This window comes from Zonotrichia albicollis, chromosome 1 (assembly GCF_047830755.1).
Source record: "Zonotrichia albicollis isolate bZonAlb1 chromosome 1, bZonAlb1.hap1, whole genome shotgun sequence".
Lineage (NCBI taxonomy): Eukaryota > Metazoa > Chordata > Aves > Passeriformes > Passerellidae > Zonotrichia > Zonotrichia albicollis.
Window position 1 is genome coordinate 106840144 of NC_133819.1, and position 22959 is coordinate 106863102.

The following is a 22959-nucleotide window of genomic DNA, read 5'->3' on the forward strand; positions in this document are numbered from 1 at the left end:
CTTGGAAGTTCCTTCCAACCCAGGCCATTCTATGATTGTATGATTGTATCGTGCATTTGGACTAACCATGTGAATCTCTATTGACATAACCAACAAATCTGGGGAGTGGACACAGCTGAACCACGCGTGTTGGTGTCTGTGAGTAATTTACACCGGCTTCCACTCCCTCTAGTGCCAGATGTCCTTACAGAGACAGCTCTGTGCACCACTTTGCCTCTGGGAGAAGTTGCACAGCCAGACTGGGGCATGCAGAACACACCCAGCTCAAGCCCAGATGTGTGGCATGTAATGACAGCAGACTGATGCTTCTCTGGGCTGACACAGTCCAATTCTGGGTTCCTGCTGGCTTGCTCTCACTAAAGATAGCCATAAACTGAATGTCATTGGCATTTGGACAGTCTCAAAACATGGAGAGACCTTTGTTGCTTTCTATCCACATAAATGAAACTCTGGTCAGTATCATTTTTATATACTCCAGCTGAAGAGAGAGCTGACCTGGTTAGACCTCAGGCAATAACAATCTATTCCTGAGGCAATCAGAATTATTTTTCTGTGTGTTGAAAGAAACACATTCTATGAGCAAACAAAATGTCATAAGTAATGTATAAAAATCTGCTTCTGCAAGGATCCTAATAAAATTGGCACAAATTATTTGGTCTTGGTTTTAGTGTCTTCAGCATTTTAGCACTCTAGCAGTAATGGAATTACTTTTCATTATGGAAATTTTGGAGTGCAAATGTCAAATATTTCATTGGTTTGGATATTCAGCAGATACAACGGCTACAATTGTTTTAGACAACTTTGACAAAAAACTGCAAGGAAATTGGTCTGTAAATTGCCAGAATAAAATTTCACAAACTTTCTGAACTGTAAACAATCTCTCTTCATGCAAAATATGAAAAAACACCACAATGATGTGTTTTACCAAATATCAAAAATATTAAACAGTGGTCCTTCAATCTCACCCGCACATTAGCGTAATAGCTGTACTTTTACTTGCATTTTGCTTTTATTTAAATTTAGTGCAATGTGACTGTCCAGCCTATTCTAGAGCTATCTTCCTTTTTTTCCTTCCAAGATAAAAAGTTCACATCAATTGAAAGACAAGAGAACTGGCACATGAGCCTTTGCAGGATCAACATCCAAACCATAGCTAGAACAAGTCTGTATCTCTGAGTAATTCTGGCATACTGAAAAGACAACCAGGTGTTTTGCTGCTTTCAGAATCCCCCTCAGTCTCACAGTTAATCAAAAAATAGGAAAGGAAAAACAAAAATCAACCTCACTTGCCAGGGACAAGTCTAGATAACTAAATACTTTCAAATTATGATGCTGATTACCCAGATTAAGAAAAGGCTCATCTGTAGATTTAACAAAAAATTTTAGCAAATAGCTTCACCATTTGTTCAGGATCATTTACAAACTCATTACCCAGATCCAAGGATAATGTCTTCACTCTGGGCACAGCTCCAAAATGGTCATTAACAACAATATGAAATTGTTGCACAGAAAAAGATTTATCATTAAAATATGTTATAATACTCAACTCTTACTTTTCAAATGAACATTTTGTATGGAACCCAAATGGTACTTACTTCAGACAAATGATCCTCCACATATGGTTCCCGTGTCACATGCAGTTCTCCTCAATGATGCATGCAATTATTTTTTGAGACATTTTTAAATTCAATTGCTGCCCTTTGTATTGTATGTGAGTTCGGGCTATGAGGAAGCTGCCGATCAAAATAGAACGCCACACATGCCTCCATGTGCAAGGAGCAAGGCTTCCAGGATCTCCAAGACTTGCCAAAGAGCACAAATTTTGTAGGTTAGGCTCTGGGAATGAGCCAGGTGAGGGTAATGGTCCGTTATGAAGTGGAATCAAAGTGAACAAGAACTGAGCCCATTACCTTGGCTCAATCACTTCAGCACAGCCTGCACAATTTATTCTAAAGTACACATGGGGAGATTAAACACTGACATCTTTCTCTTTTGGATTACTGCTGAATTTCAACACATTTTGCAGACTAAAAGTGAGTGAGATCCATTATAAACAAACTTCCTTTATATTCAAGAGGAGACTGCAGCAAGAAAAAAAATAAACAATGCACATGTGGTTGGTAAGTGCTTAAAGTCACACCGTGCCACAGCAACTGCAAAGCACTCACTTGGGTACCTTATTTCAGCATCTGATGAATAAATTGTAATAGTTCCATATAAACAGGCCATATTAAGACAATATGTAAACATTTCTGAAGAAGGATGATTTGTTTAGATCCTTTAGCCCTTCTCTGAGTCTGAATCTGGCTGCAACATGGCATGGCTTTGTGACAGGCAGCCCGTTGTGGCAGTAAGCTGCTGTTATATTGTTATTGTTGGATCAAAAAACAGGCCTCATAATTTATGTCCTGAACTAGGGTAACAAAGAAGCCCCTAAAATGAAGCATTTCTGTGAAATTAGTTTCCCTAGAATGTGGTCTAAAGTTTCCTAAAAATAAAAGAATATGAAAATACATTTGAAACTTTTTCTGAGAAGATCCGTGGTTTTCTGCAAAAAAGCAAAGTAACTGTGTTTGGCAAATTTCACCATAGATTTAAATGAAACTTGAAAAATATGAAAGAGTGTATAAAAAACTAAAGTTTGTGAAGGCCTGTGACTGAGCAACACAGTATTATGTTTCCTAGCATAATACAAACCTGTATTATGCAGTGTACTGCACCCTTAATAAGTATGTATTCAGCTGAACATATACAATAATGAATTTGCTCCATAATATCAATTATCCACTGATGTTTGTTAAGTGTGCTTGATCAATTACCCCAACTCCATGATCCATCAACAATCTGTCTTCCCCTCTGTTAGTCCCAGGATTGCTAAGGGCAGTGATGGGGTCTAACACCTACACCCTCCTCTGGTGGACAGACATGGATTGGTGTGAAGGAAAGAAGAATGCTCACTTTAGAAACTAAAACATAAAATACTTGGGTTTAAAGGGAAGGTTTGACTAGTGAAACAGTTCATGAGTTTCCTGCATTTTTTACTAACACTAGATTTTTATAGCAGTGTTAACAGAAGCTCATCAGCCATTTAAATTAATGTATTTTTACCTATACTTTCTCACACATTCCTAACATATGTATAGGAAATCCAGTATGGAATACAACTTACATGATTAAAAGCCCATATGGAAGCTTAGTCCAGAAATATGAAGTGTCCCACTGTGTTCACAAATTAATAAATATTTTCAAGTCACAAGAATTAAGGTAGACCCCAGGCCTACTAAATCAATCATAAGCTCTGTATGAATTCAAAATACTAATAATTTTTCTTTCGATTAATAAGGAACATATTTCCCTCAGATGCAGAAGTTAACTCATCAAGCTCTGCAGCTTTGGTTGCTACTTTTCAGTTCCTTAAGATTACTGTATAAAAAATTAGAAAATGTTATCTTTTACTGCTTTTGAGGAATTTTCTAAATTCCTGCACAGTTCTGCTCCTTGCACATCACCTGATGGCACAGGTTTAAGGTCATATTCTTCTTTCCCTATCTTTTTTTAAAGCACTCCTTCTGCACTTTGTTTTCAACCAGAGGTACCCTCCTATGGAGAAATGGGGCTTCATTTACTGCTTTCATACAGTCAATGAAAAGTGATGGAAAGGTTTCTTTTTGGAAACATACTCTTGGGCTTTGGATCAGAGTTTTGATGGCTTTCAGTTTTGAAAATAGAATTTTATTGATTCTTTAAAATAAAAATTGTAAATTAACTTAGGAGCCTCACACCACCAAGTAAGGACAAGTGTGTCTCATATACACTGCAGTCCTAAGCCAACACAGCACTACAGGGACCCTGTAATTACCTGATGACTGTATTCAGATTTAAGTGTTTTACTCGTGATATTCCAACTGCCAGAGTGTAAACTAAAAGCTGAGTCAAGTCTCTTTGATATCTGAGCCCTGCTTTAAAGCAGCAAATGGCTACTGCAGCTGGTATTCCAATATTTTCATCAGTCCCAAACTAAAGGTACTGCCTCCAAGTCAGTGAAACAAGCTGATGTCAACTCAAGTAATCAGACCAACTGAAGGAATTCATATTTATGAATCTGTTCTTTCATTTTTCCTCTAGAATGACTACTTTTGGCGGATTTAATCCTCCAATCGTTGCTGATATGAGATCCTACTTGATAGGTTTCCAGTGCTTTTTGACCTGGTGTTAAATTAATGCAGTGACTCTGAGCCATGACCTTTCTGGTACACTGTGGTCCTTAATGAAGTTATAGACCCTCTGGAAAGACCACGTAGTATAATCTTTTATTTGAGAATCCCCACATCCCACGGGTTGTGGTACCTCTAACTGCAAAGGCAAAATCATGTGCATCTTCTCACTGCATCAAGAGTGACTCTGGTGCCTCCACTCCTCTCTGCCTGCACTACTTTGCTCATCCCCAGAACGAACTGGGACACACTGCACCTGCCCTGCCTCATCAGCACTGATGTTAACCCTCAAAGCTGGATCATAAACATTTATCGCCGTCTTCAATTGCCTAAAAACTGGTAGCTTTGCAGGAAAACAAACCATGCCTTTCATGAAAACAGGAGCCTGGAAACAATCCCTTATTCCTGGCAACATCCAGAACTAGAAAAATAAAAAGATGACTGGCTGGTATATCCCTAATCCCGCAAATATTTACACACACTCTCCAGTGCCACTGAAGTGCACGCGTGAATTGTAGTGCACGCAGTCCCATTGAATCCAACAGGACTACTCGTGGCCTTTCATTCAGCACCAGGGTGAATTTGGCACATCCTGCAGCAGTCAGCTATGCACCCCCGCTCCAGGGTCCCTCCATCGGCGTGCCGCGAGTGAGGCACGCTGCTGCGGGAGCCTGGAGGCACCGCACTGGCGGGGAATCCCGCGGGTGCCTGCAGGGCCGTGGGGAGCGCAAAGCCAGGACCGTTCTCCTGCCGGGAGCACCACATTCCGCTTGAGCTCCCCCGGTCCCTGATGGGTGCCCCGTACCTCCCGTCCGGGGCTGCTCCCCACGGGCATCCCGAGAGCCCCGCGGTCCCTCAGGACGCGGCGGGCGGGCTGTGACACTCCCGGGGGGCGACACCCGCAGCCCCATCCTGCGGCGGGACCCCGGGCCCGCCCCCGCCGCCCGGCCCCGGCCGCGGCCCCTTCCCCGGGGCGGAGGGAGGGAGGCGGGGCCGGGCGGGCTCGGCTGGGCTGGCGGCGAGGGCTGGGTGCCGGCGGCGGCCGAGCAGCGAGGCGAGCGGGGCTGCGCAGCGGGGCCCGCGGCGGTCATGGCCCGGCAGTAGGCAGGGAGCGCCCCGCCGCCCGCCGCTCCGGCGGCAGCCCCGCCGCGCCCCGACCGTCCTATGCGAGCCGCCCCGGCGCCAAGATGAAAGGTAGGCACGGAGCGGGGAGCCCGCACACGTGCACCGGGCAGCGCGGACGGACCGGCGGCGTGCGGGAACGCCGTGCGGGAATGCCGTGCGGGAACGGGGCGGGAGCGTGGACAGCCTCAGCAAGGGGACGCTGCGGACAGGGCGGTCGTGGGGACAGTGCCCGCGGGACAGGTGGCGGGCAGGGCACGGGCGGCCGGTGCCGGGAGAGGCAGAGCGGGCTCTCACCGCCACCCGGGTGCGGGGTCTGCGCCGTGCGTCCGTCAGTCCCGCTCCGGGAGCGGGCTGTCCCTGCGAGTGTGGGAGTGAGGGTGTCCCGGCATGTGTGCTCTGCCCCGGCACGGTTTCTCTCGGCGCCCAACTTTTATCTTCTCCCTCGCCGGTGCCCCGAGAAGAAGAGTGGTGTTTCTCCTTGGTTGATTTGTTTAGTTTTTGCCAGCGTTTTGCGATGTTCTTGGTGTTGCTTCTAAACATCTGGCAGTGATTAGGTGCCAGTAGAAGCCTAACTGGCTTGTGAAATGTATTTGGCGTATTTCTTCTCTGCATCCACCGCCTGGAAAATTTTTGGTCTTTACTTTGCATCTGTTCAAACTGAAACTTTTGTTTCTTTTCCTTTTTCTCTCTTTTCCTCTCTTCTTCCTTTGTTTTAAATGAGTGGAATGTCCCTGTCCTGCATAGCCGTGACAGAGAGGCATCACATACTTTAAATTGAAATAAAGAAGCAGATTGCCAAATTGCTACTCTGCAACCTAATAAAGATGTATGGGAGGTGCAAGAAAGCCTTCTGTTTATGAAAATTGATAGCCTTACAGCAAAAGGCAGAGGCTTTACACACTGGGGAATACTTACAATGAAAACATCAAAGGACATTATGGAAAGTTTAGGAGTTAGTTGGGACGTTCTGAGTTGAATTCAGTTTTTCTTCAGAGGCAAAAATAAGCTTAAGGAAAAGACATACATACATGAAAATTGCTTTTGGGCACCACTGTGCCTGTTCTTGGAATGCAGAGTTTTATTCCAGATGCCAGGAGGCCAGTAAAAATGATGGTTACACTGAGTTTCCAGAGTCTAGGACACCAAATGATGTGATTATTTATTCACTTGCCGGAGTAGCTGCCTGAAGGGAGGAAAAACTTTTGGGGGGCATTTATTTTGCAAGCCCACACACACACTATTTAAGTTACTTCTGACACTGTGGCATGGTGCCTCTCCAGAGCCATGCAACATATGACAAATAATGTATTTACAATGTTCTTTATTTATAGGCTGATCATGCCAAAAATTTTGCCATCATTTTGTCATTATCAGCATAAGTGTAAGGGCAGGAACAAACCAAAATAATGGGGATCTGACAGTAGATAGAACAAACCTGTTACCACTGAAAGCCTTACACTCCATTCTTTGGGATTTTGGGGAGAGGTGGGATGCAAAGGAACAAGGATGGGAATAACATATAATGCAACTTGTGTCTCCTTCCATTCTGCTTCCACCACTCTTAGCAAAGCAGAGCAGTGGCGTTCAAAGGGAGGATGTAATTCCTGCTCCTGGGAGCACTCCCTGCTGCCCCACACTCCATCAAGAGGGAGTGCTAGTCCTTACCATTTGGCTTCCCTAAGAGTGATCACAGCCATCTTATTTCTTTCCCCCAGAGAGTTACAGAAATCAGTAATAAAACATGCAAAGAAGAACACTTGAAGGACTGTGCTAATAGCAAAAGAAAAGAGTCAAACAAAACATCACATCAAGTGCTTCTGCCAGTGTTAGAGAAGTCAGAGAGTCAAATCAGATTTTGACTCAGTGATTTCCTTTTCTGGGTATGGACTTGGATTTTCATGTTTTCTCTTTAAACTTGATGGTAGTGATAATTGTAGGACTGTAGTATAGTTTTTTATAGTTTTGTACTTGTTTTTGTTCTCAATAAAAACAAAAAGATCTGTTGATTGCAGCTGTCTCTGTATCTACCCTCTCTAGAGAATGGAGGAATATCTAAATAATTACATCACTAAATATCTGTAAGGAATAAATTATATTTCCATTGCTGGTATTTGTAATGTGTTATGTTTTAAATCAGTAAAATAAATTGAAGTTTATGTTCAATATGCAGGCAGTTTTATTTCCAGCAAACAACACTGAGCTCACAAACTTGGTCATATTTTTTAGCAATAATTCATGTGATTTATATAGGGATTTGTCTGCTTTAGGGTCAGATATATCTTTATCAAATGATACTTCTAAGTTGTAGTTATTTATTGGGGTATGAAGGAGCACTCATTGCCTGGGAAACAAATGAAAACAGCTTCCTCATAGTCAAACACCACCACATGTTCAAAACCATTGGCCCTAATTTAAGACAGGGACAAGCATTGCTAAAACTGAGAGCTTCTTCCCATATAGCTGCAATATATTTTGTAACTGCTACTTTAAACTCTATACCTGTAATCACAACTGTCATGGCAGTGCTGGTGGTAAGTATTTCCCTCTGAAATACCAATACTGTTTGGATAACCACTTAATACTAATGCCCAAAATCAGGCAATGACAGAGCCAAAGTGGTCATTTTGGGACTGTTGCTCCAGGATGACAGAGAAGCTCTTAATTAGAGATGCTTAAAGTAGCTTAGCTACTTCTTTTCATTCCTTCTCCTCCTCCCTCTCTGCCACCACAAGCACCTTGCTGTGTACCACTTGGATAGCAATGCAGGAGGAGCAATGCGCTTGTATAGCGCTGCTGGAGGACAAATCATCTGGGATCCTGTGGGCCAAATATTCTGTCTCGTGCTGTTGCTTTCATTCTATACAAGAGGATGCACGGGGGAGAAGCAGGTGTGGCCTTGGTTGTGTTGCACTGGAGCAGTGAAGCCCTTGGTGCCTGGGGACCAGCCTGGCCTGAACTCCTGCCCTGCTCATCCTCGGCCCCTCTGCCTCAGAGGCGCTCCATGCGCAGGAGAGGAGAGCACACCCAGCTCCCTTGGGATGTGCCAGTTCAGCTGGCCACAAGTTTGCCTTACACAGAGAGCACTTTAGCAGACAATTAATTACCATATCAGCCTGTGTTGCTAAAATTGTCCCTTCTGAGGGACTTGGAGCTGGGATGTAATTTGCAAATAGTGCTTAAAGTAGCAAAAGCTACTGCAAGTGTATGCAAGTTCACTTCTTTCTTGACTACCTTGAAAATTTTTTTTAAATCTATTTATATGATGGTTACCTTCTTGACAGGTTTTGTCTTTCTCTCAGCTTTGATGCCACTGCTAATTTTAAAGAATAAAGGAATAAAAGTTATAATTTTGTAACACTGCAGAAAAGACTCTCTCTCTCTCTCTCTCTCTCTCTCTTTTTTATGTGCACAAAATCAAATGAACAGTCATCTGCAAATAGGTCTTTCCTGGATAGAAACTTCAAACCAAGATTTTTTTTTAAAAATCCAGTCCAGAGCATTTTGCAGAAGCCAGAAAGCATCTGAAAACCAAGGATTGGAAGTGGAGTGATCCAGTAACCTTTCCTTAGTCCATTTATAACAGAGCTTATATGAATATAGTGACATAAACATGAAACATATGCAGGAGGTCTGAGTGGTGTGTGTTGGACATGTCACAGGACCCTACAGCAGAAGTTCAAAGGCAAAAGCAGTTATAATAAATGTGTGATAAAACACAGAACAAATCCTGAGCAACACTACTATACAGTCAGTGTGTGTCCTGAATTGATTGGTAGCACAGAGGATTTTAAACATATGGATGAGAAAGATGCAATTGTTTGTCAAAGCATGTTCTTACTAATATGGAGGACAACAGAGCTATGAAATTATAAGAGAAATCTGTTCTTGCACAGATAGAAATATTACTATACAACTGCAAAGGATATTGAGCAGAATTAGCATATAACCGATTTGTGACAGGAGCATTTTAAGTAAGAACTTGCAATTGTTTGTTATTGCTTCAATTCTACTTTTCCCAGCCACACAGGACTAAGAATAGCAACTAAGAATAGCACAGACAAAACTCCCTATGAAGAAGGGAGTTGTTTAAAATATCCTTTTTCTCTTACTTTGGATAACGTAGATTCATTTTGGACTGATTTTGCTACAGCTGAGGGCTGAAAGAGCCCTTTTTTTGTCACAGCCACTAAACAGTTTACTTAGATCCACACTGAAAGACTGTTGTGCCCAGAGGTTCAGACACTTCTGTCTGCTAGGATAAGGAGGGAAAGGTAATCTTGCAGAGAGATAGAGCTGATCAGGCCTTGCAGAGATAAAACAGAGTAAAATAAAGAGAGCTGGGACAAATGTCAAGGATGAAAGCAGCTCAGTACTGCAAAAGATGCATACCCAGTTATCTTCAGCTTCACAAAACCTTCCTTATCCTGAGGTTCTGTATGTCAGAACAGAGAATCTCTCCTTCCAGCCCTCCCCCTTGGAAAGCAAAATAAAGACACTTTTTACAAGGCATGGAAAGTGAACCTGATCCTCCTCATAATGTGAGTGTGGTCTGTGAGAGCAAGGAAGCAACCTAAGATGAATTGTCTTTGGAGTTTGACCACTTCCACCTAAAACTGCAATCCCTGTTGGTGCATAAATTTGAGGTGCAGACTGGGACATCACTGGGGAACAAAGTGAATGAGTTATGGCAGGTAATACAGACGTGTTGTTAAGAATGTGTATGCCATTTTAATACCGCTGTTAATTGCCTCCTCTGACATACAGACAGGGAGGCACGATTTTTCAGTGCACTAATGAGAACATATCTGTTTGCCCTTAAATCATTATTCTGAAATATGATATGATTTAAACTTTTAACTTCTAAGGTTGATCCTCCACACCATGCAGCTGCTCCTGACCCCAGTACGGTAATGTGGCACTTATGGGCTAACAAGTTTTGTTCAAAACTCCCTATTTACTGTCTTCATCTTGTGCCTAAAAAGCAAACTAGAGTGAATGTTTTTATACCTCTAAATTTCACAATCTTCTATCTTTTTGTGTATGTTCCTAATGTAAGTGCTCACATTTTTTGGGCACAGCAGTAGGGGAACAGATGAAGACCAAGACATTAAAGTGCACCCATTTGTCACGATTACTGGTTTTGTTTGTTTTATGCATGTGTTAAGTGATGGGAGGCACTATCCAAGTCATAGGATAGTACCAAGGGAGGATCTCTGATCTAGGACATTGCCTCTTTCAGTCACTAAGATAAGCAGAAGAATTCCCAGATCAGCAGTCTCGGTTGGACAGAGCTGAGGAAAAGCCTCAGTTTTGCTGCCAGAATCCAAGCTCAAACAGCATCCCAAAGGATGCTTTGCAATGCAGGGAGGTGGTCTCTCTTCCAGGACAGCCTCAGCTGAACTTCAGCCATGGCTGCCCTAGAGACCAGGTACTCTGCAAGTGCAGAATCCGTGTCATCTCTGTCCAAAGGAGTCTGCTGCATGACAAGCCAGACAAAGGAAGGGTTGGATAATATGGGCACAACACACTCAGCCAACAGCAGTGACTGTTAGTGTGACATGTCAGCTTGGGATCCTCTCAGTCAGGAAGTGCTTCAAGTGGGGGGTAGGATTTTGTGAGGTAGGCTGAGAGAGAGACTTGACTATGAAAAGGACCTATAAGGAAAAAGTAGTGGAGAAAGGCAGAACAAGAGGACAAGTGAAATAAAGCATCTGTGAAGAGAACTGGGAATGAGCAACCCATTAGCACAAGCAGGAGACTGTCCAGAATAAAAGCTATGAAAACCAGTGGAAACCAATTAGACTGATGAAGTCATCAACATCTGAAGGCCACAGCTGCTTGCTGTGCTTCTGCTGGCTCCATTTCACCTCTAGGTCAGCAGTTGGAATGTAGACCCAGTTAATAGTGAGCAAAAAAGCATATAAATCTGGTGGCAGCTCAAAAGGCTTTTGAAATGTGATATGAGAAAGATATTGGTGTCGCTGTTCTTGTCTGCCTGAACAGTTGTTAATATTACAGAAACCTCACAAGTGGATGGGTTTTGCCTTTCAGTGAAAGTGCTGAGAGGGAGAGAGCAGGCAGAAGCAGCTTTTTGACACTGCAGGCAGTCTCTCATGAAGGAGAGGCACTTGTTACACAGTTCTGAGTAGAGCTCTTCATCCATGCTGATGGGTTAAAGAGTGGAATATCATGATTTTCAACTAATGGGCACACCTTCTTTCCAAAAGGTACAAGTAAAATTCTCTCCTTGATAATATTAGAATGAGCTTTACAGAGTTGCACTGAGATATAGTTCTATAGTTCCCATTAAGTCAGCAGGAAAGGCAGGGCTCCAACCATTAAAGCCCTTTGAAAGAGATATTTATTTTAGAGGAAACTCTTACACTGGATGTCATTTTTACTACAAATTAATCTTACAGTCTGAGTTCCCAGCCTGGTACTTAGGGGTACGTTCTAATGTACTGGAATTTGAGTTTTCAGGGGGTTTTAAAGGAACTTCTAAAATCTGAGGTGAAACTTGGCATGACCATTTTCAGCCCAGATGCCTCATTCTCTCCTGGAATGGATTTTCCCAGATTTTGAAATGCAATGTAGAATATTGGTTTGTTTTCTTTATTTAAGACTTCAGACAAGTTCTTTAAACAAAGACTTTGTATCCATGTTTGCAGCACACAGGTGCTCTGGAAATTATTGGATACCAGGTGTCTGCAGCCGCCGTATGACCCAGCATCTCTAATGGTTCTGAGGTCTTGTTTGCCTCGTTAGTTAATTAGGTTTAAATGGCTGAGCAAGGTGTACTGTTAACAGGAGACAGCTGGACATGTACATTAGCAGCTTTCTTTAACACCTTCCATATGCCAACAATGACACCCATGAAAGGAAGGGGTTAGAATGGAAACAACTTCCCTAAAATCACCTTGCACCAAAGGCTCCTCAGATCTGGCACTGAGGTTTTATGCCCTGCATTGTCTCAGGGGCAGATTTAGCATCCATTTTGGCTCCAGGCCAGCTCTTTCTTTCTTGACCTCAGAGTGACTCATAAGTGATGCATGATTAATTTATTTAAGGTTTAAGAACAAGAAATTAAACAGTTCTACTTCACAGATTTGCTTTGCCACTGGCAAATTAATCAGATGAGAGTCTAATTTGTTTTAGATTAAATGAATTCCCTCTGTTCGCTGTGCTAATCCCCGGCTGAACTGCCTTTTCATAATTCCCACTGCCTTGAAGCATTGTACTGTAACTTATTTAACTCTACAACTGTATTTACTAGAGGTGTTGCAGTAATAGCTTATAACTGGAGGGCAAGTGGAATTTGGCTTTGGTACTCAATTGGGCACGGATATTGCCAAAATATCTCAAAGGGGGTTTTTTTTAACTTTTTTGGACCAGAGCTCTTACTTTGCACTGACTCTGTAGAATATTTGATGTATTGCTGTTTAGCCTCAGTGAGACAGTGATTTGTAGCAGTTTGCTGTAATCTCCCCATGACAATCTTTTCTAGCATCCAAGGAGTCTCTTGTAAGCCCAATAAAACAGGAGATCTCTGGTGGCCCTTCCCTTACATGATTAAATACAATTGGTTGCTCACATATGTTTCTGTTCTGCCCAAAGTTCACCTTTTTTATGGACCTTCCTGCTGCCAGAATTCTGTACAAGTCAGTGGAATAAGAGACCAGCTTTTCATGTTTCTTCATCTTTCTTATTCTGGATTTTTGGTTCACAGCTGAGAGCTCAGTTGAGTGTCTTATAAGTGAGTTAGGGCTGGTCTTTCCCATACTAAAGAGTTAATTCTTGTGACCAGGACATAACAACAAATTCTACTTGATTGTCTGCTTCAAGGAGGAGTTTACCCTTCATATTTTTCACCTATGAAAATAAGCCTTGCCTGCATATTAATGCATGTGTATGTAACAGAGACACTGTGTTCATTCCTGTCCTCTTTGTAACTGAGGACTGGATTTAAACTACAGTAAACTATTTCTAACTTAAGGCTTTCACAATGTCTAGCAAACCCCTCCTGCACCAGCTGCAGCCTCACTCAAGTGTGGGCACCGCTGATGTGAAATGCAGAATTTCCATTTCTAAGATCAGTCACTGGTGCTCAAAGCTCATGAATTTCTGCCACAACAATTTCTGATACTGCCTTTAAAACCATAAGTCATTAAAACATACTAGAGGTGTTCATAGTATTTGACTTCTGACTTGGCGTATATTTTTTTAACCTCTGTAATTCATAACAGATCACATTTTCATAGTTTTCACTAGAAAAGCTGTTACCTTTTAAATGAAAATTTAGGTTCTCCTGTATTTTGCTGGTTTTAAGATATCAGGAAACTTTGAGATTTTTGTAGAGCTTGTGACAAAATTTTAATATTTCCAGCACTGAAACAGGGAGCTGAGGATCGTTTCTGCTGCCTCCAATGAAGACAACACTGCCCAACAGACATGGGAGGAACAGGCTGGGGGCAGGGCTTTGCCTTGGGACTTAAATTTATAGGCTTGTTTGTCAACTTCATTTTTAATATTTTAAATATTTAATATTTCAAGCATAGACTTCTTCTGAGGTAGGACTTTCAACCCATCTTAGTCTCTTTTTCCAAAGTGCTGTAATTTCTGAATGTTTAGTCCAAGTTTGCTTTATTAATTTCCTCCATCTTTTTTTCTTCCTTAAACTTGTTACATTACAGTTAATATTTTAAAGTACTATATTTGCACGTGATTTCAGCAAAGTTGCAGTTGTGACTGAAAGAACATTGAGCTTTGTCTGTTAAATAATTTTTAAAGATTTCCCCTAAAATTATATTGACTGCCCTTTGCAGGATCAGCTCACAGAGGTGATGTTTGAGATTTTACTGATCAGGGAGATGAGTCACCATTTGACATAACCATCCTTGCTCATCTCCACATCTTTGTTTCAAATATCACAAGTGCTCTTAAAAATTAGGAGGTGAATAAATAATTATAATGTATCCAAAGCTTAAGCAAAAAGCCCATCCCCAGAAAGAATAACACGCAGCATTGCAAATACTGAATATATATATATATATGTATTTGTATAATATATATATATTTAAAAGTATATGTGTATAGAAATGTATAATATGTACATATATAAACATGTTGCATATACTGAAATGCCCAAAGAAACAAAAATGTAATTAAAGCTGTAAAAGCCAATGCTGTTAGTGTAAGCATGAAAAACAGGAAAACTAGGGAAGGGGCTGTCAGCCTGGGAGGAAGGATGTGGAGATGTGGTGTGGGATGAAGCTGCAGGATTTAAAGGTGGCCTGGCTGTATAGATCAGCTGCAGATCAGATAAGCCAGGTTACACTCCTGAGAAACAAAGGAGGCAATTGTGTTGCAGCCTGATAGCAGGAGAGGGCAGGAAGCTAAGGTCTCTGGAGCTGTAATCTTATTTTGTGCATCATTTTATCTTTCGTGCAAGAGGGGAAGATCTTTCCTGAGTAGCTCACTGCTGGGATGAGAAGTTGGTTGCTGACTGTTTATGGTTTATTAGTATTTGTCATGTTTAGCTGGGGGGGCCTTGTCTTCAGATAACATTTGGGACAATTGTGAGGGTTTGTTTGGCTTGGTTTTTTAAAGGTTTCTTTCTGTCTTCAAAACCAGGATGCGTTTGTTTTGCCTAAGGAGCATCCACTGGCTCTTCAACTTAAATGCACATCTGAATTGGGGGTCTAGTTAAACATATGGACAGGAGCACTGCTAGCAGCAGGCAAAATGTCTCACCTGGTGAAGAATATGTTTTTAGCTGTTTAATCAATTGTTCTGTCTGAGTAAAGGGTGATGTTCTGCAAAACGATGCATTTCATGGACCCTGCTGCTGCTTTAGGCAAAGTGTCCTTCAGAGACTTCTGTCTGTGGCACCTCACAGGTCAGAAGGAAGAACAAGTCAGATTTCCTGCTGGAGACAAGCACACAAATGGTTTAGGTTTGTTGAACCTGGATGCAGACTGTATCTTTGCCTTTCAATTCATCCCCCCAAGGCTGTGTGCTGTCCCAAGGTAGCTGTGGCACCAGTTAGCCCAATTTCATAATGCAGAGCAGCCCAATCATGTGCAGTAAGTCTGTGGGCAAAAAAGATCTAACTAAACACAGACTTCTCACACCATCACATGTGTTTATCTGCTTTGAGCTTGCTTTTCCTCCACCAGTCATTAAATGTTCCATCTGGGAAATACAGAGGCCGGAGAAGAACAGCCTGGGCTGTGCTGCCCTCCCAGCAGTTGATGCAGAGGCTGGGGCTGGTGACAAGGCAGAGCTTTTGCCTTTCTTGGCTCAGCAGAATGAGAGGTTGTCTTGGTGGAAGGAGGCTGAACACACGAACACAAACATTCTTTTTTTAATAAAGAGTCATGAGTGTATTTCTTTTTTGCTGATGCCAGCCTTTTCCTTTGCTGACGGAAGGAAATGGAGAGAAATTCAGCTTCCGACAAAATAACCTTGTGATTATTAGCATATTACTGCTTGCTTACTGTAAAGATGAGAACAAAGGGCATGATGGAATCATCAAATGATAGAATATCCTGAGTTGGAAGGGACCCTCAAGGATCATCAAATCCAACTCCAGCCCCAAGAATCACACTGTGTGTGTGAACGCATTATCCTAACACTTCTAGAACTCAGGCAGGCTGGTGCTGTGACCTCTTCTCTGGGGAGCCTGATATTCTCCTAACAGCCAACCTAGACCTCCCCAAAACTTCCCTTCCCTCAGGTCCTATCATCAGGGTTTGCCCCTCCACTTCCCCTCACAAGGAAGTTGTAGACTGTTGTGAGGTGTCCCTGCAGTCTCCTCTTCTACAGGCTGAACAAACCAAGTGACCTCAGCCATTCCCCTCTAGACCTTTCACAGTATTCACCATCTCACCTGAGTTTCCCAGTTCTGTTTCCCATGTTTTATGGAGTCATTTTCAGGCCAAGCTAGTGTGCATGGCAGGTAATGGATGGATGGATGGATGGATGGATGGATGGATGGATGGATGGATGGATGGATGGATGGATGGATGGATGGATGGATGGACAACCATCCCCTCAGACTCCTGTATCCTGGGCAAGCTTGATCAGGTGGCACACTGATGACAATTGTGGCTGTCATTGTGATGGAGCTCATATCTGCTCTGGTCTGCACTTAGCTGGCCAAGCAGGCCTCAGGATGGCTGCCAGGTGATAAATTTGCACAGTTTGTAATCCAGAGTTCTGCTGGGGATTCTTATTGGGGGAAAGGCTCTGAACTGCCTTCTGCACTTGGAGACAGAGGTGGGATAGGAGCAGCAGAGGGGAAGAGCAGTAGCATGCCTAACAAACCAAGTAAACTTACATTATTTGAACATGCACTCGTAAAAACTTCTTCTCATCTTTTTCCCATGGTAGTAGTAATAATCTGCTGCTGTGTCTTTCTTTCTCCAGACGACTTTGCGGAGGAGGAGGAGGTGCAGTCCTTCGGCTACAAGAGGTTTGGTAAGTGACAGCAGTCTTTCAGCTTGCTTTTGCATAGTGCTCAGGGTAAATCAAACACTTGCTATGAAAAACTTTCCTGTTGGCAGCATTGAGATGTACAGGTATAGTCTCATCATCCACATCCAATGTCCTCCCAGAGGAAGGTGTGATGTTTAGACTTGGTTTATTTTCTTGGCAAACATAAGGCTTCCAAAATCGTTCTTTCATTAGGAAATTGAAGCCCACGCCTGAAGAGAAATGAATGTGCTGGCTGTGAAAAAAAGGGGCCATGCCTCTTACATGTTCTCTGCTGAGCTGGGCATTGCTTCAGCCCCCAGAGTGATGCGCAGCAGAGTCTGTAGGTTTTCCCCAGAGTGGTTTTATGGCATCTCCTGTAGACATGGCCCAGTTGTACCAGCAGCTGAGCCACGACACAGGCTGTGCACTCCTCTCAAAGGAAAAGTATATGGTATGAATGCATTCTGATGTCATAAATTATTAAAATGAGGTTGCTCACTTTCTTTCCTTTTTCCACTTTCCTCTTTTTTTTATGTTTGTTCACCCAAAATGGCCTTCTCATGTGAGGAGGGTAGTACCACACATCTGTGCACAGGGGTTAGCAGCTTTCAAGGCCCCTGTTTTCAAAGCTCTTGTGATCTCTTTCTGTTGGGAAAACAGTCTCTACAGTCAACAGTTTCACCCAGGGCAGGAGAATGTCTGTCCCTCTGGCAAGGGGAAGGTGACATGGTGGCCTCCGAGCTCCCACAGTGCCAGCTCTGTCTTGGCACAGCCAAAGGGGCTCATCATCAAAGCTGCTGGTGCCTTTTCACCTATGAGCCATCAGAATAGTTCACCTCATTTTTTCTGTCATGGGAAAGTAGCTGCAGCAAGAGTCACTTTCAATGACCCCAGTTGGCAAATGGATAAAAAAGGCAGGCTGAAAATAAAAATGGAAAGTAAGTAAAAAATTTCTTCCATCCCAAAAGGAGCAGGGGGAGGCAGCATAAGGAGATGTGGAGTTTGGGAGGTGGGGACCACATTCGCATGACCTTTTCTACCCCCTGAACTACTCCATTGCTCCCTGCTGCTGAGCTTTATTTTGGATAGACCAGCCAACCACAGAGCCAGCATCTGTGGCTTGGAAAGTCCTCCATAAGGCTGCACACAGGGTTTTTTCCTTTTTTGTTTGTCGTTTTCCTTTTGTTTGTTTCCATTTGTTGTTGTTGTTCTGCATTAAGCCCTGGAATAGAAAAAAGCAAAACAAATCTTGAGAAATAGGAAGAAATGCTAACTGTTCACTTCTGTCACCTCCAAATAAGTAAAAAAATATTGCAATTCATAACAGCTATAAAAATAGGTTCCTTTGGTGTTATCCTCTACCTGGCTATCCCTGGGCAGCACACTTGCAGTGAACAAGATTTTAGGGAGGAGTGGGCACTCCATTATCCTTACTGTCCCAATAGTAAGTGCGCTGTTGTGACGGGATGGGATTTTTGCCTACTAACTTGCTGACATTTCTTTCTCTCTCCTGGGTGTTGTGATGCTACCAAGGTGAGTTGTTTCTCCCCTTAGAAATTCAGACCATTTCCAGAAATGCTTGTGCTGTTGTGCTTGGTGGGGCAGCATGGAGGGAGGAGAGGACTTACAGCCTGGAAGTGGTAGGAGGAGATTTCACCACAAGAGGAGGAGTCAGGGTAGTTCCACTCTTAGAAACCAGCCCTAAGTGCCTTATGCCTCAGGAAAACAACCTTGCTGTGGTCAGGAAGGTATCCCAAATATCTGCAGTACAGAAGAGCCTTGATTAAAGGGGAGATGGGATCATGAAGCATTGACACTGGTGAGAGCTGTGTAATTCAGTAGGGTCCCAATCCAAGGAGACACCTTTGTCCATACTATTTTGGAGCCCAAACTTCCTCCCATAACCTCCTCATCTTTCCCAGCATCATGAGGCATCTCAAGGAGGAACTAGGCTGGCCTGGTTTCCACACACCCCTGCACCAGCATCCATGCTGTTTGAATATAGGTGCTCATGCTTTTGTGTGCCTTAAAGGGTTTATTTCCCCTTCTTCAGAAAACCTGACTCAGTGAGTTCCCACCTCTACAGTCTCTGCTGCATTTCCAGGCAGCCTCTGAGCAGCCTCTGGAGAGAGTGGGTGCCTCATACCTTCAACAGTGCTGGCTGCTTCCATCTGGCACTGGGCTCCTCCAGACAGAGAGGGGACCTGCATGACTTTTAAAGACTCCAGACTCAGTGGACAGCTGGGTTAGCATTCCAAGTGAAGCACCAGAGGTTGCTCTTGGGGCCAAAATGCAGCTGAGCTCCTGCCTGATCAGTAGGAAATGTTGCTCCTGCTGTCTTGGTGTTCCCTCTTGGCTTGGCCTTGTGTCCTTTCTGGTAAAAGAAGGCAATAAGGGGGAATCTCAAGGCAAGAACCAAGTTTTATTACACAAACCTTGATAAAAGGTAATTTTGAAAGAAGTGCTGTCTGTCTGCTGGCTGCTACTGTAGAAATGCCAGCCCTGTTCCTGTACAGCCTGTTGGTGTGCGCAGGGATAAAAACAGCAGTGGGGTTTTTGTTTCAGGAGTCATAGTGCAAGAGCAGTTGTGTTAATATATTGTGATTGGAGAACTCCCTGTATGCTCCATGGACATGAGGCATGGGAGGTGGACCATGAGTCAAGTACCTTTGACTCCATCATTTGGAATTGGGAGGTCTTATTTGGAGCAAAATGTGCTCTGAGGGGCAGAAGGCTAAAGTATAACTGTTTTAAAAAACGTGGCTAGCAGTCAGTCACTGCTGGCAGCTGGGAACATGTGTTGGTCAGCATTTGGCAGGCAAAGCCTTGACCAAGCTGCTTTCCTAGAGTTTAGCTGAGGAGTTTATTATTAGCTGCCTTGTTCCCAGAGCCTGTAGTTTGATTCAAGGAAGGAAGAGATCAGCAGAAGGAGAGAAGGAGGGAGGCATTCTCCAGCAATTCTCATTTTGGGGAAGAAGTTTTTGAAAAGAGGATGGAATACGCACTGTCTTGCACCACTTCCCCTTTTTCTGAATCGTTCTGTCCTTTCTTCTCAAATAAGTTAATTTGTGAGAATTTGTCAAGCTACTGTATTTTTAGTCAATAGAACATTAACTGGTCGTACTAAGCCAAACATACTAAGCATAACACACTAACATATTAAAGAATAATGAATACAGATGCAGACAACTCCTAGGAAAGTACACATCAGATTTTTTTTCTCCTTTGAGGTTGGGCTATATTTGCTGCAGGGGGTCAGTAAGAAAAACAGTCTTTCCAGCTCACTGATGCTGTTTACTTCATTTCAATGAATGCTACAGATGTGCAGGGATGCTGCCAGAAGTCGCTCAGCTGCAATGCCTCCAGATTGCTGCACTGAAAAAGGGAGGAAGTGTGTTTCTTATTCCAGTTACTTCATCTTCAATCCCATTTCTCAGGCTGTCTTAAAGTTATCTGCTCCAGATGGAAGCTAAGCCTCTCCGCTGGCTTTCCTCTACCAGATTGCCACCAATATTAACTGGTCAATCAGTGTCACTGGTTTGTACCACCTCATGCACAACTCACTTTGGGAAACAATGAATAAGGAAAGGGCAAAACTTCCTTTCCAATATGATACACTTTGGGGATGCTAAATCTCAAGCATGAGAGCTAAGGCTAGTTTCTAAATGTAGACAGAAGGATGAGACCTCTTTCTGGCAAGGTTTGACTCTTTCCTCTGAGATTTGGGCTCTGGGCATCTCCCTAGGCAAGGGAATTGAAGGGATCAAATGGACTCCAAGGTAGAAGATCTGATCTTCCTAACTCATGGCATTCTGAGGTAATAGATGTAAAATTCATTGTGGGTTTTTTTTTTCTTTATGGTAATGTTTAAGAACTTAATACCTCTGCTTTAATAAATAGAATATTTGAAGTAGAAATGTCCTGTTAAATTACTGATTGCATAGTGCAGAGCTACAGTACAATATGGGATTGCTGAAAGCAGAGAAGATGGTCTTTGACCTGTTGCAAAGCACACTTGTACTGTTTTAGAAAACAGGCTTCAAATAAATGAGCTGAAAGCCCTGCTGATGAAGAGAAGCCTCCCATGGAATCAGAAGATAGGACCACTACACTATAGATAAGTGGAAGACTAAACAGCTTGTGCAAGATAATTACCCTTTGCCCTTGACAAACACAGCCAGAATTACAGACTGTGAGCCTGTTCTCCACAGAAACACCCTTCTTGGCCACCTCCATGCACTAGATGGTGAGTCAGGGTACTCCTCACCATCATCTCCCCTCTTCCCTGCTGAGCTGTCAGGAGGGGACAGTCTCTCATGTCCCTAGGGAGGTCCAGTGCACACCAAGGCACTGATCCTCCAACCTTCCCCACACCCCCTAGGTCAAGAGCTGCCAGAGAAAGAGCAATAAAAATTACCATGGGGCCCCCTGAAGGAAGGCAGGTACTTCTTTAGAGCATATAAGATATGACTGGGTTAGGATACCTCACCATGCAGTTACAACCATCTAGCTCCTAAGCATGATTCCAGGTGTAAGAATAAAGTCTAGGAATTTGTGGACCAGGAATGGATGAATCATCCTGCCATGCAGTAATGAAATCTGCCATACTGAAAAAAAGGTGAGGGGGGAAAATATGTTTAAAAACATATTTGTAAAATAGGGGGGGGGGGGTTTCCCCTTGATGAGTGGCCTGGGAACAGCTGAACAAGATCCATTTAACTGTTTTCTTGCTGTGCACTTTTTATAGAATTTTGTATGGTAAGAAGTTATATATTCTTTCTTCACCTTTGATAACATATAACTATGGAGTTTTAGGAGTGTACAACTGACAAAAGCATTGCGAGTGGGTGACAGCAAAACTGAAAACTTTAAGATACAAAGCTTTTTCTGAAAAGGATTTTAAAACATACAGAGGAATTTGTGCCTATAAATAACTGCTCAAACATGATAAAAATTCATGGCTTAGAATTTTGTGATAGTTCAAGAACAGCATTTATTCGTTAACACTGCACAGATAGAATAATTTTAGTCCTTGTCTCTGAATAAATCCAGGCCATTGTTCATATCTCTAATAACAAGCACCAAAACAATGTCTGGCATCAGCCTGGTGGTTTGCTATATGCATACAAACCTTAAGCCCCTATGAAAAAAAAAAGTAAATTCTAAGCTTTAGGAATTTGTCGACTTTTCTTTATGGTTTGTAAACGACCAGTGAGGGATTTCAGGTGCCACAACCACATACCTCCCTGGGCATTCTTTCACTTGTGTGCCTGCAGTGTGTAATCATATGGCTTAATAAAAAGTCACAGGGTCACTCACACTCACAAAGGCAGAGGAAAGTCAGGCACTGTTGCTTCCAGTTCACTGATCTGGCCATATTTGACAGATGAGGATTTTGCCTGCGTGTGTCCTGGGGTATGAAATCCCCAGTGAATGGCGGTGCCCGTGTGGCTGTTCATTTCAGGCCAAGAAATTTCATTTGAAATGACCCTTTTAATTGCCATGGCCAGTAAGGTGGAAGGGGGTCGAGCCTGCCCTCTCCTAGGGTGAGCCCTGAGCAGATGAGAGAATCCAGCACCCTCAGGGGTCCTGGTTTGTGCTGGGGCTTCAATCCCAGCATCAGGGGCTGCATGGAGAGGGACCACCTATATACAGTTTCTTTGTCTTTCTTTTCTTTTTCAGTAGATACTCCCAGTACTGGAGCAGTTGGCAGGGAATTGAAGTCTCAATTAAATAAATAAAGAATGCTGACATGTATTTCCATTGCAGAGGAATGTGCTCAGGAACTGTCAAGGTGCTCTTGTGCCACCAGTATGTGTCCCTCCTCTGTCAGTACCTTCTGCCTTTTGCAGTGTCGTGGCACATGTGATAGATGGGATATCCAAACAACAAATTTGAAACTACCTGTCTTCATAAAGATAGAGAATAGTTGGTGGACCCTGAGAAATTCATCAGTGTCAGGCAGTAATAGCAAGATCCAAAAAGTTATCGGGTCTATGTGCCCTGTGCTAACTTAGTCAGGAGCTGAAAGAGCCGAGATGTTCAGGTCTATGGGTTTGGGGCTGCCCCATCCAACCTGTCCTGCTGTGCCTAGCTAAAGGAACTTCTAATCCAAGCCCATAAAGAGGCCTCTTAGCAGTGCTGT

At 43.1% G+C, this 22959-nt stretch overlaps 1 protein-coding gene across 2 annotated transcripts in view; it reads left to right on the top strand.

Annotated features, from left to right (window-relative positions):
• Positions 1-5008: 5008 nt before the first annotated feature.
• COLEC12 (collectin subfamily member 12) overlaps positions 5009-22959 on the top strand; it is a 95138-nt gene continuing 77187 nt past the window's right edge. The window contains exons 1-2 of one of the 2 annotated variants that reach the window (XM_074549333.1): positions 5009-5408; positions 16767-16817. In XM_074549333.1, coding sequence (XP_074405434.1) covers positions 5402-5408; positions 16767-16817 — 58 coding nt within the window. In that variant the 5' untranslated portion in view covers positions 5009-5401. The remainder of the gene's footprint in view (positions 5409-16766; positions 16818-22959) is intronic. The other variant, XM_074549323.1, reaches the window with a different exon arrangement.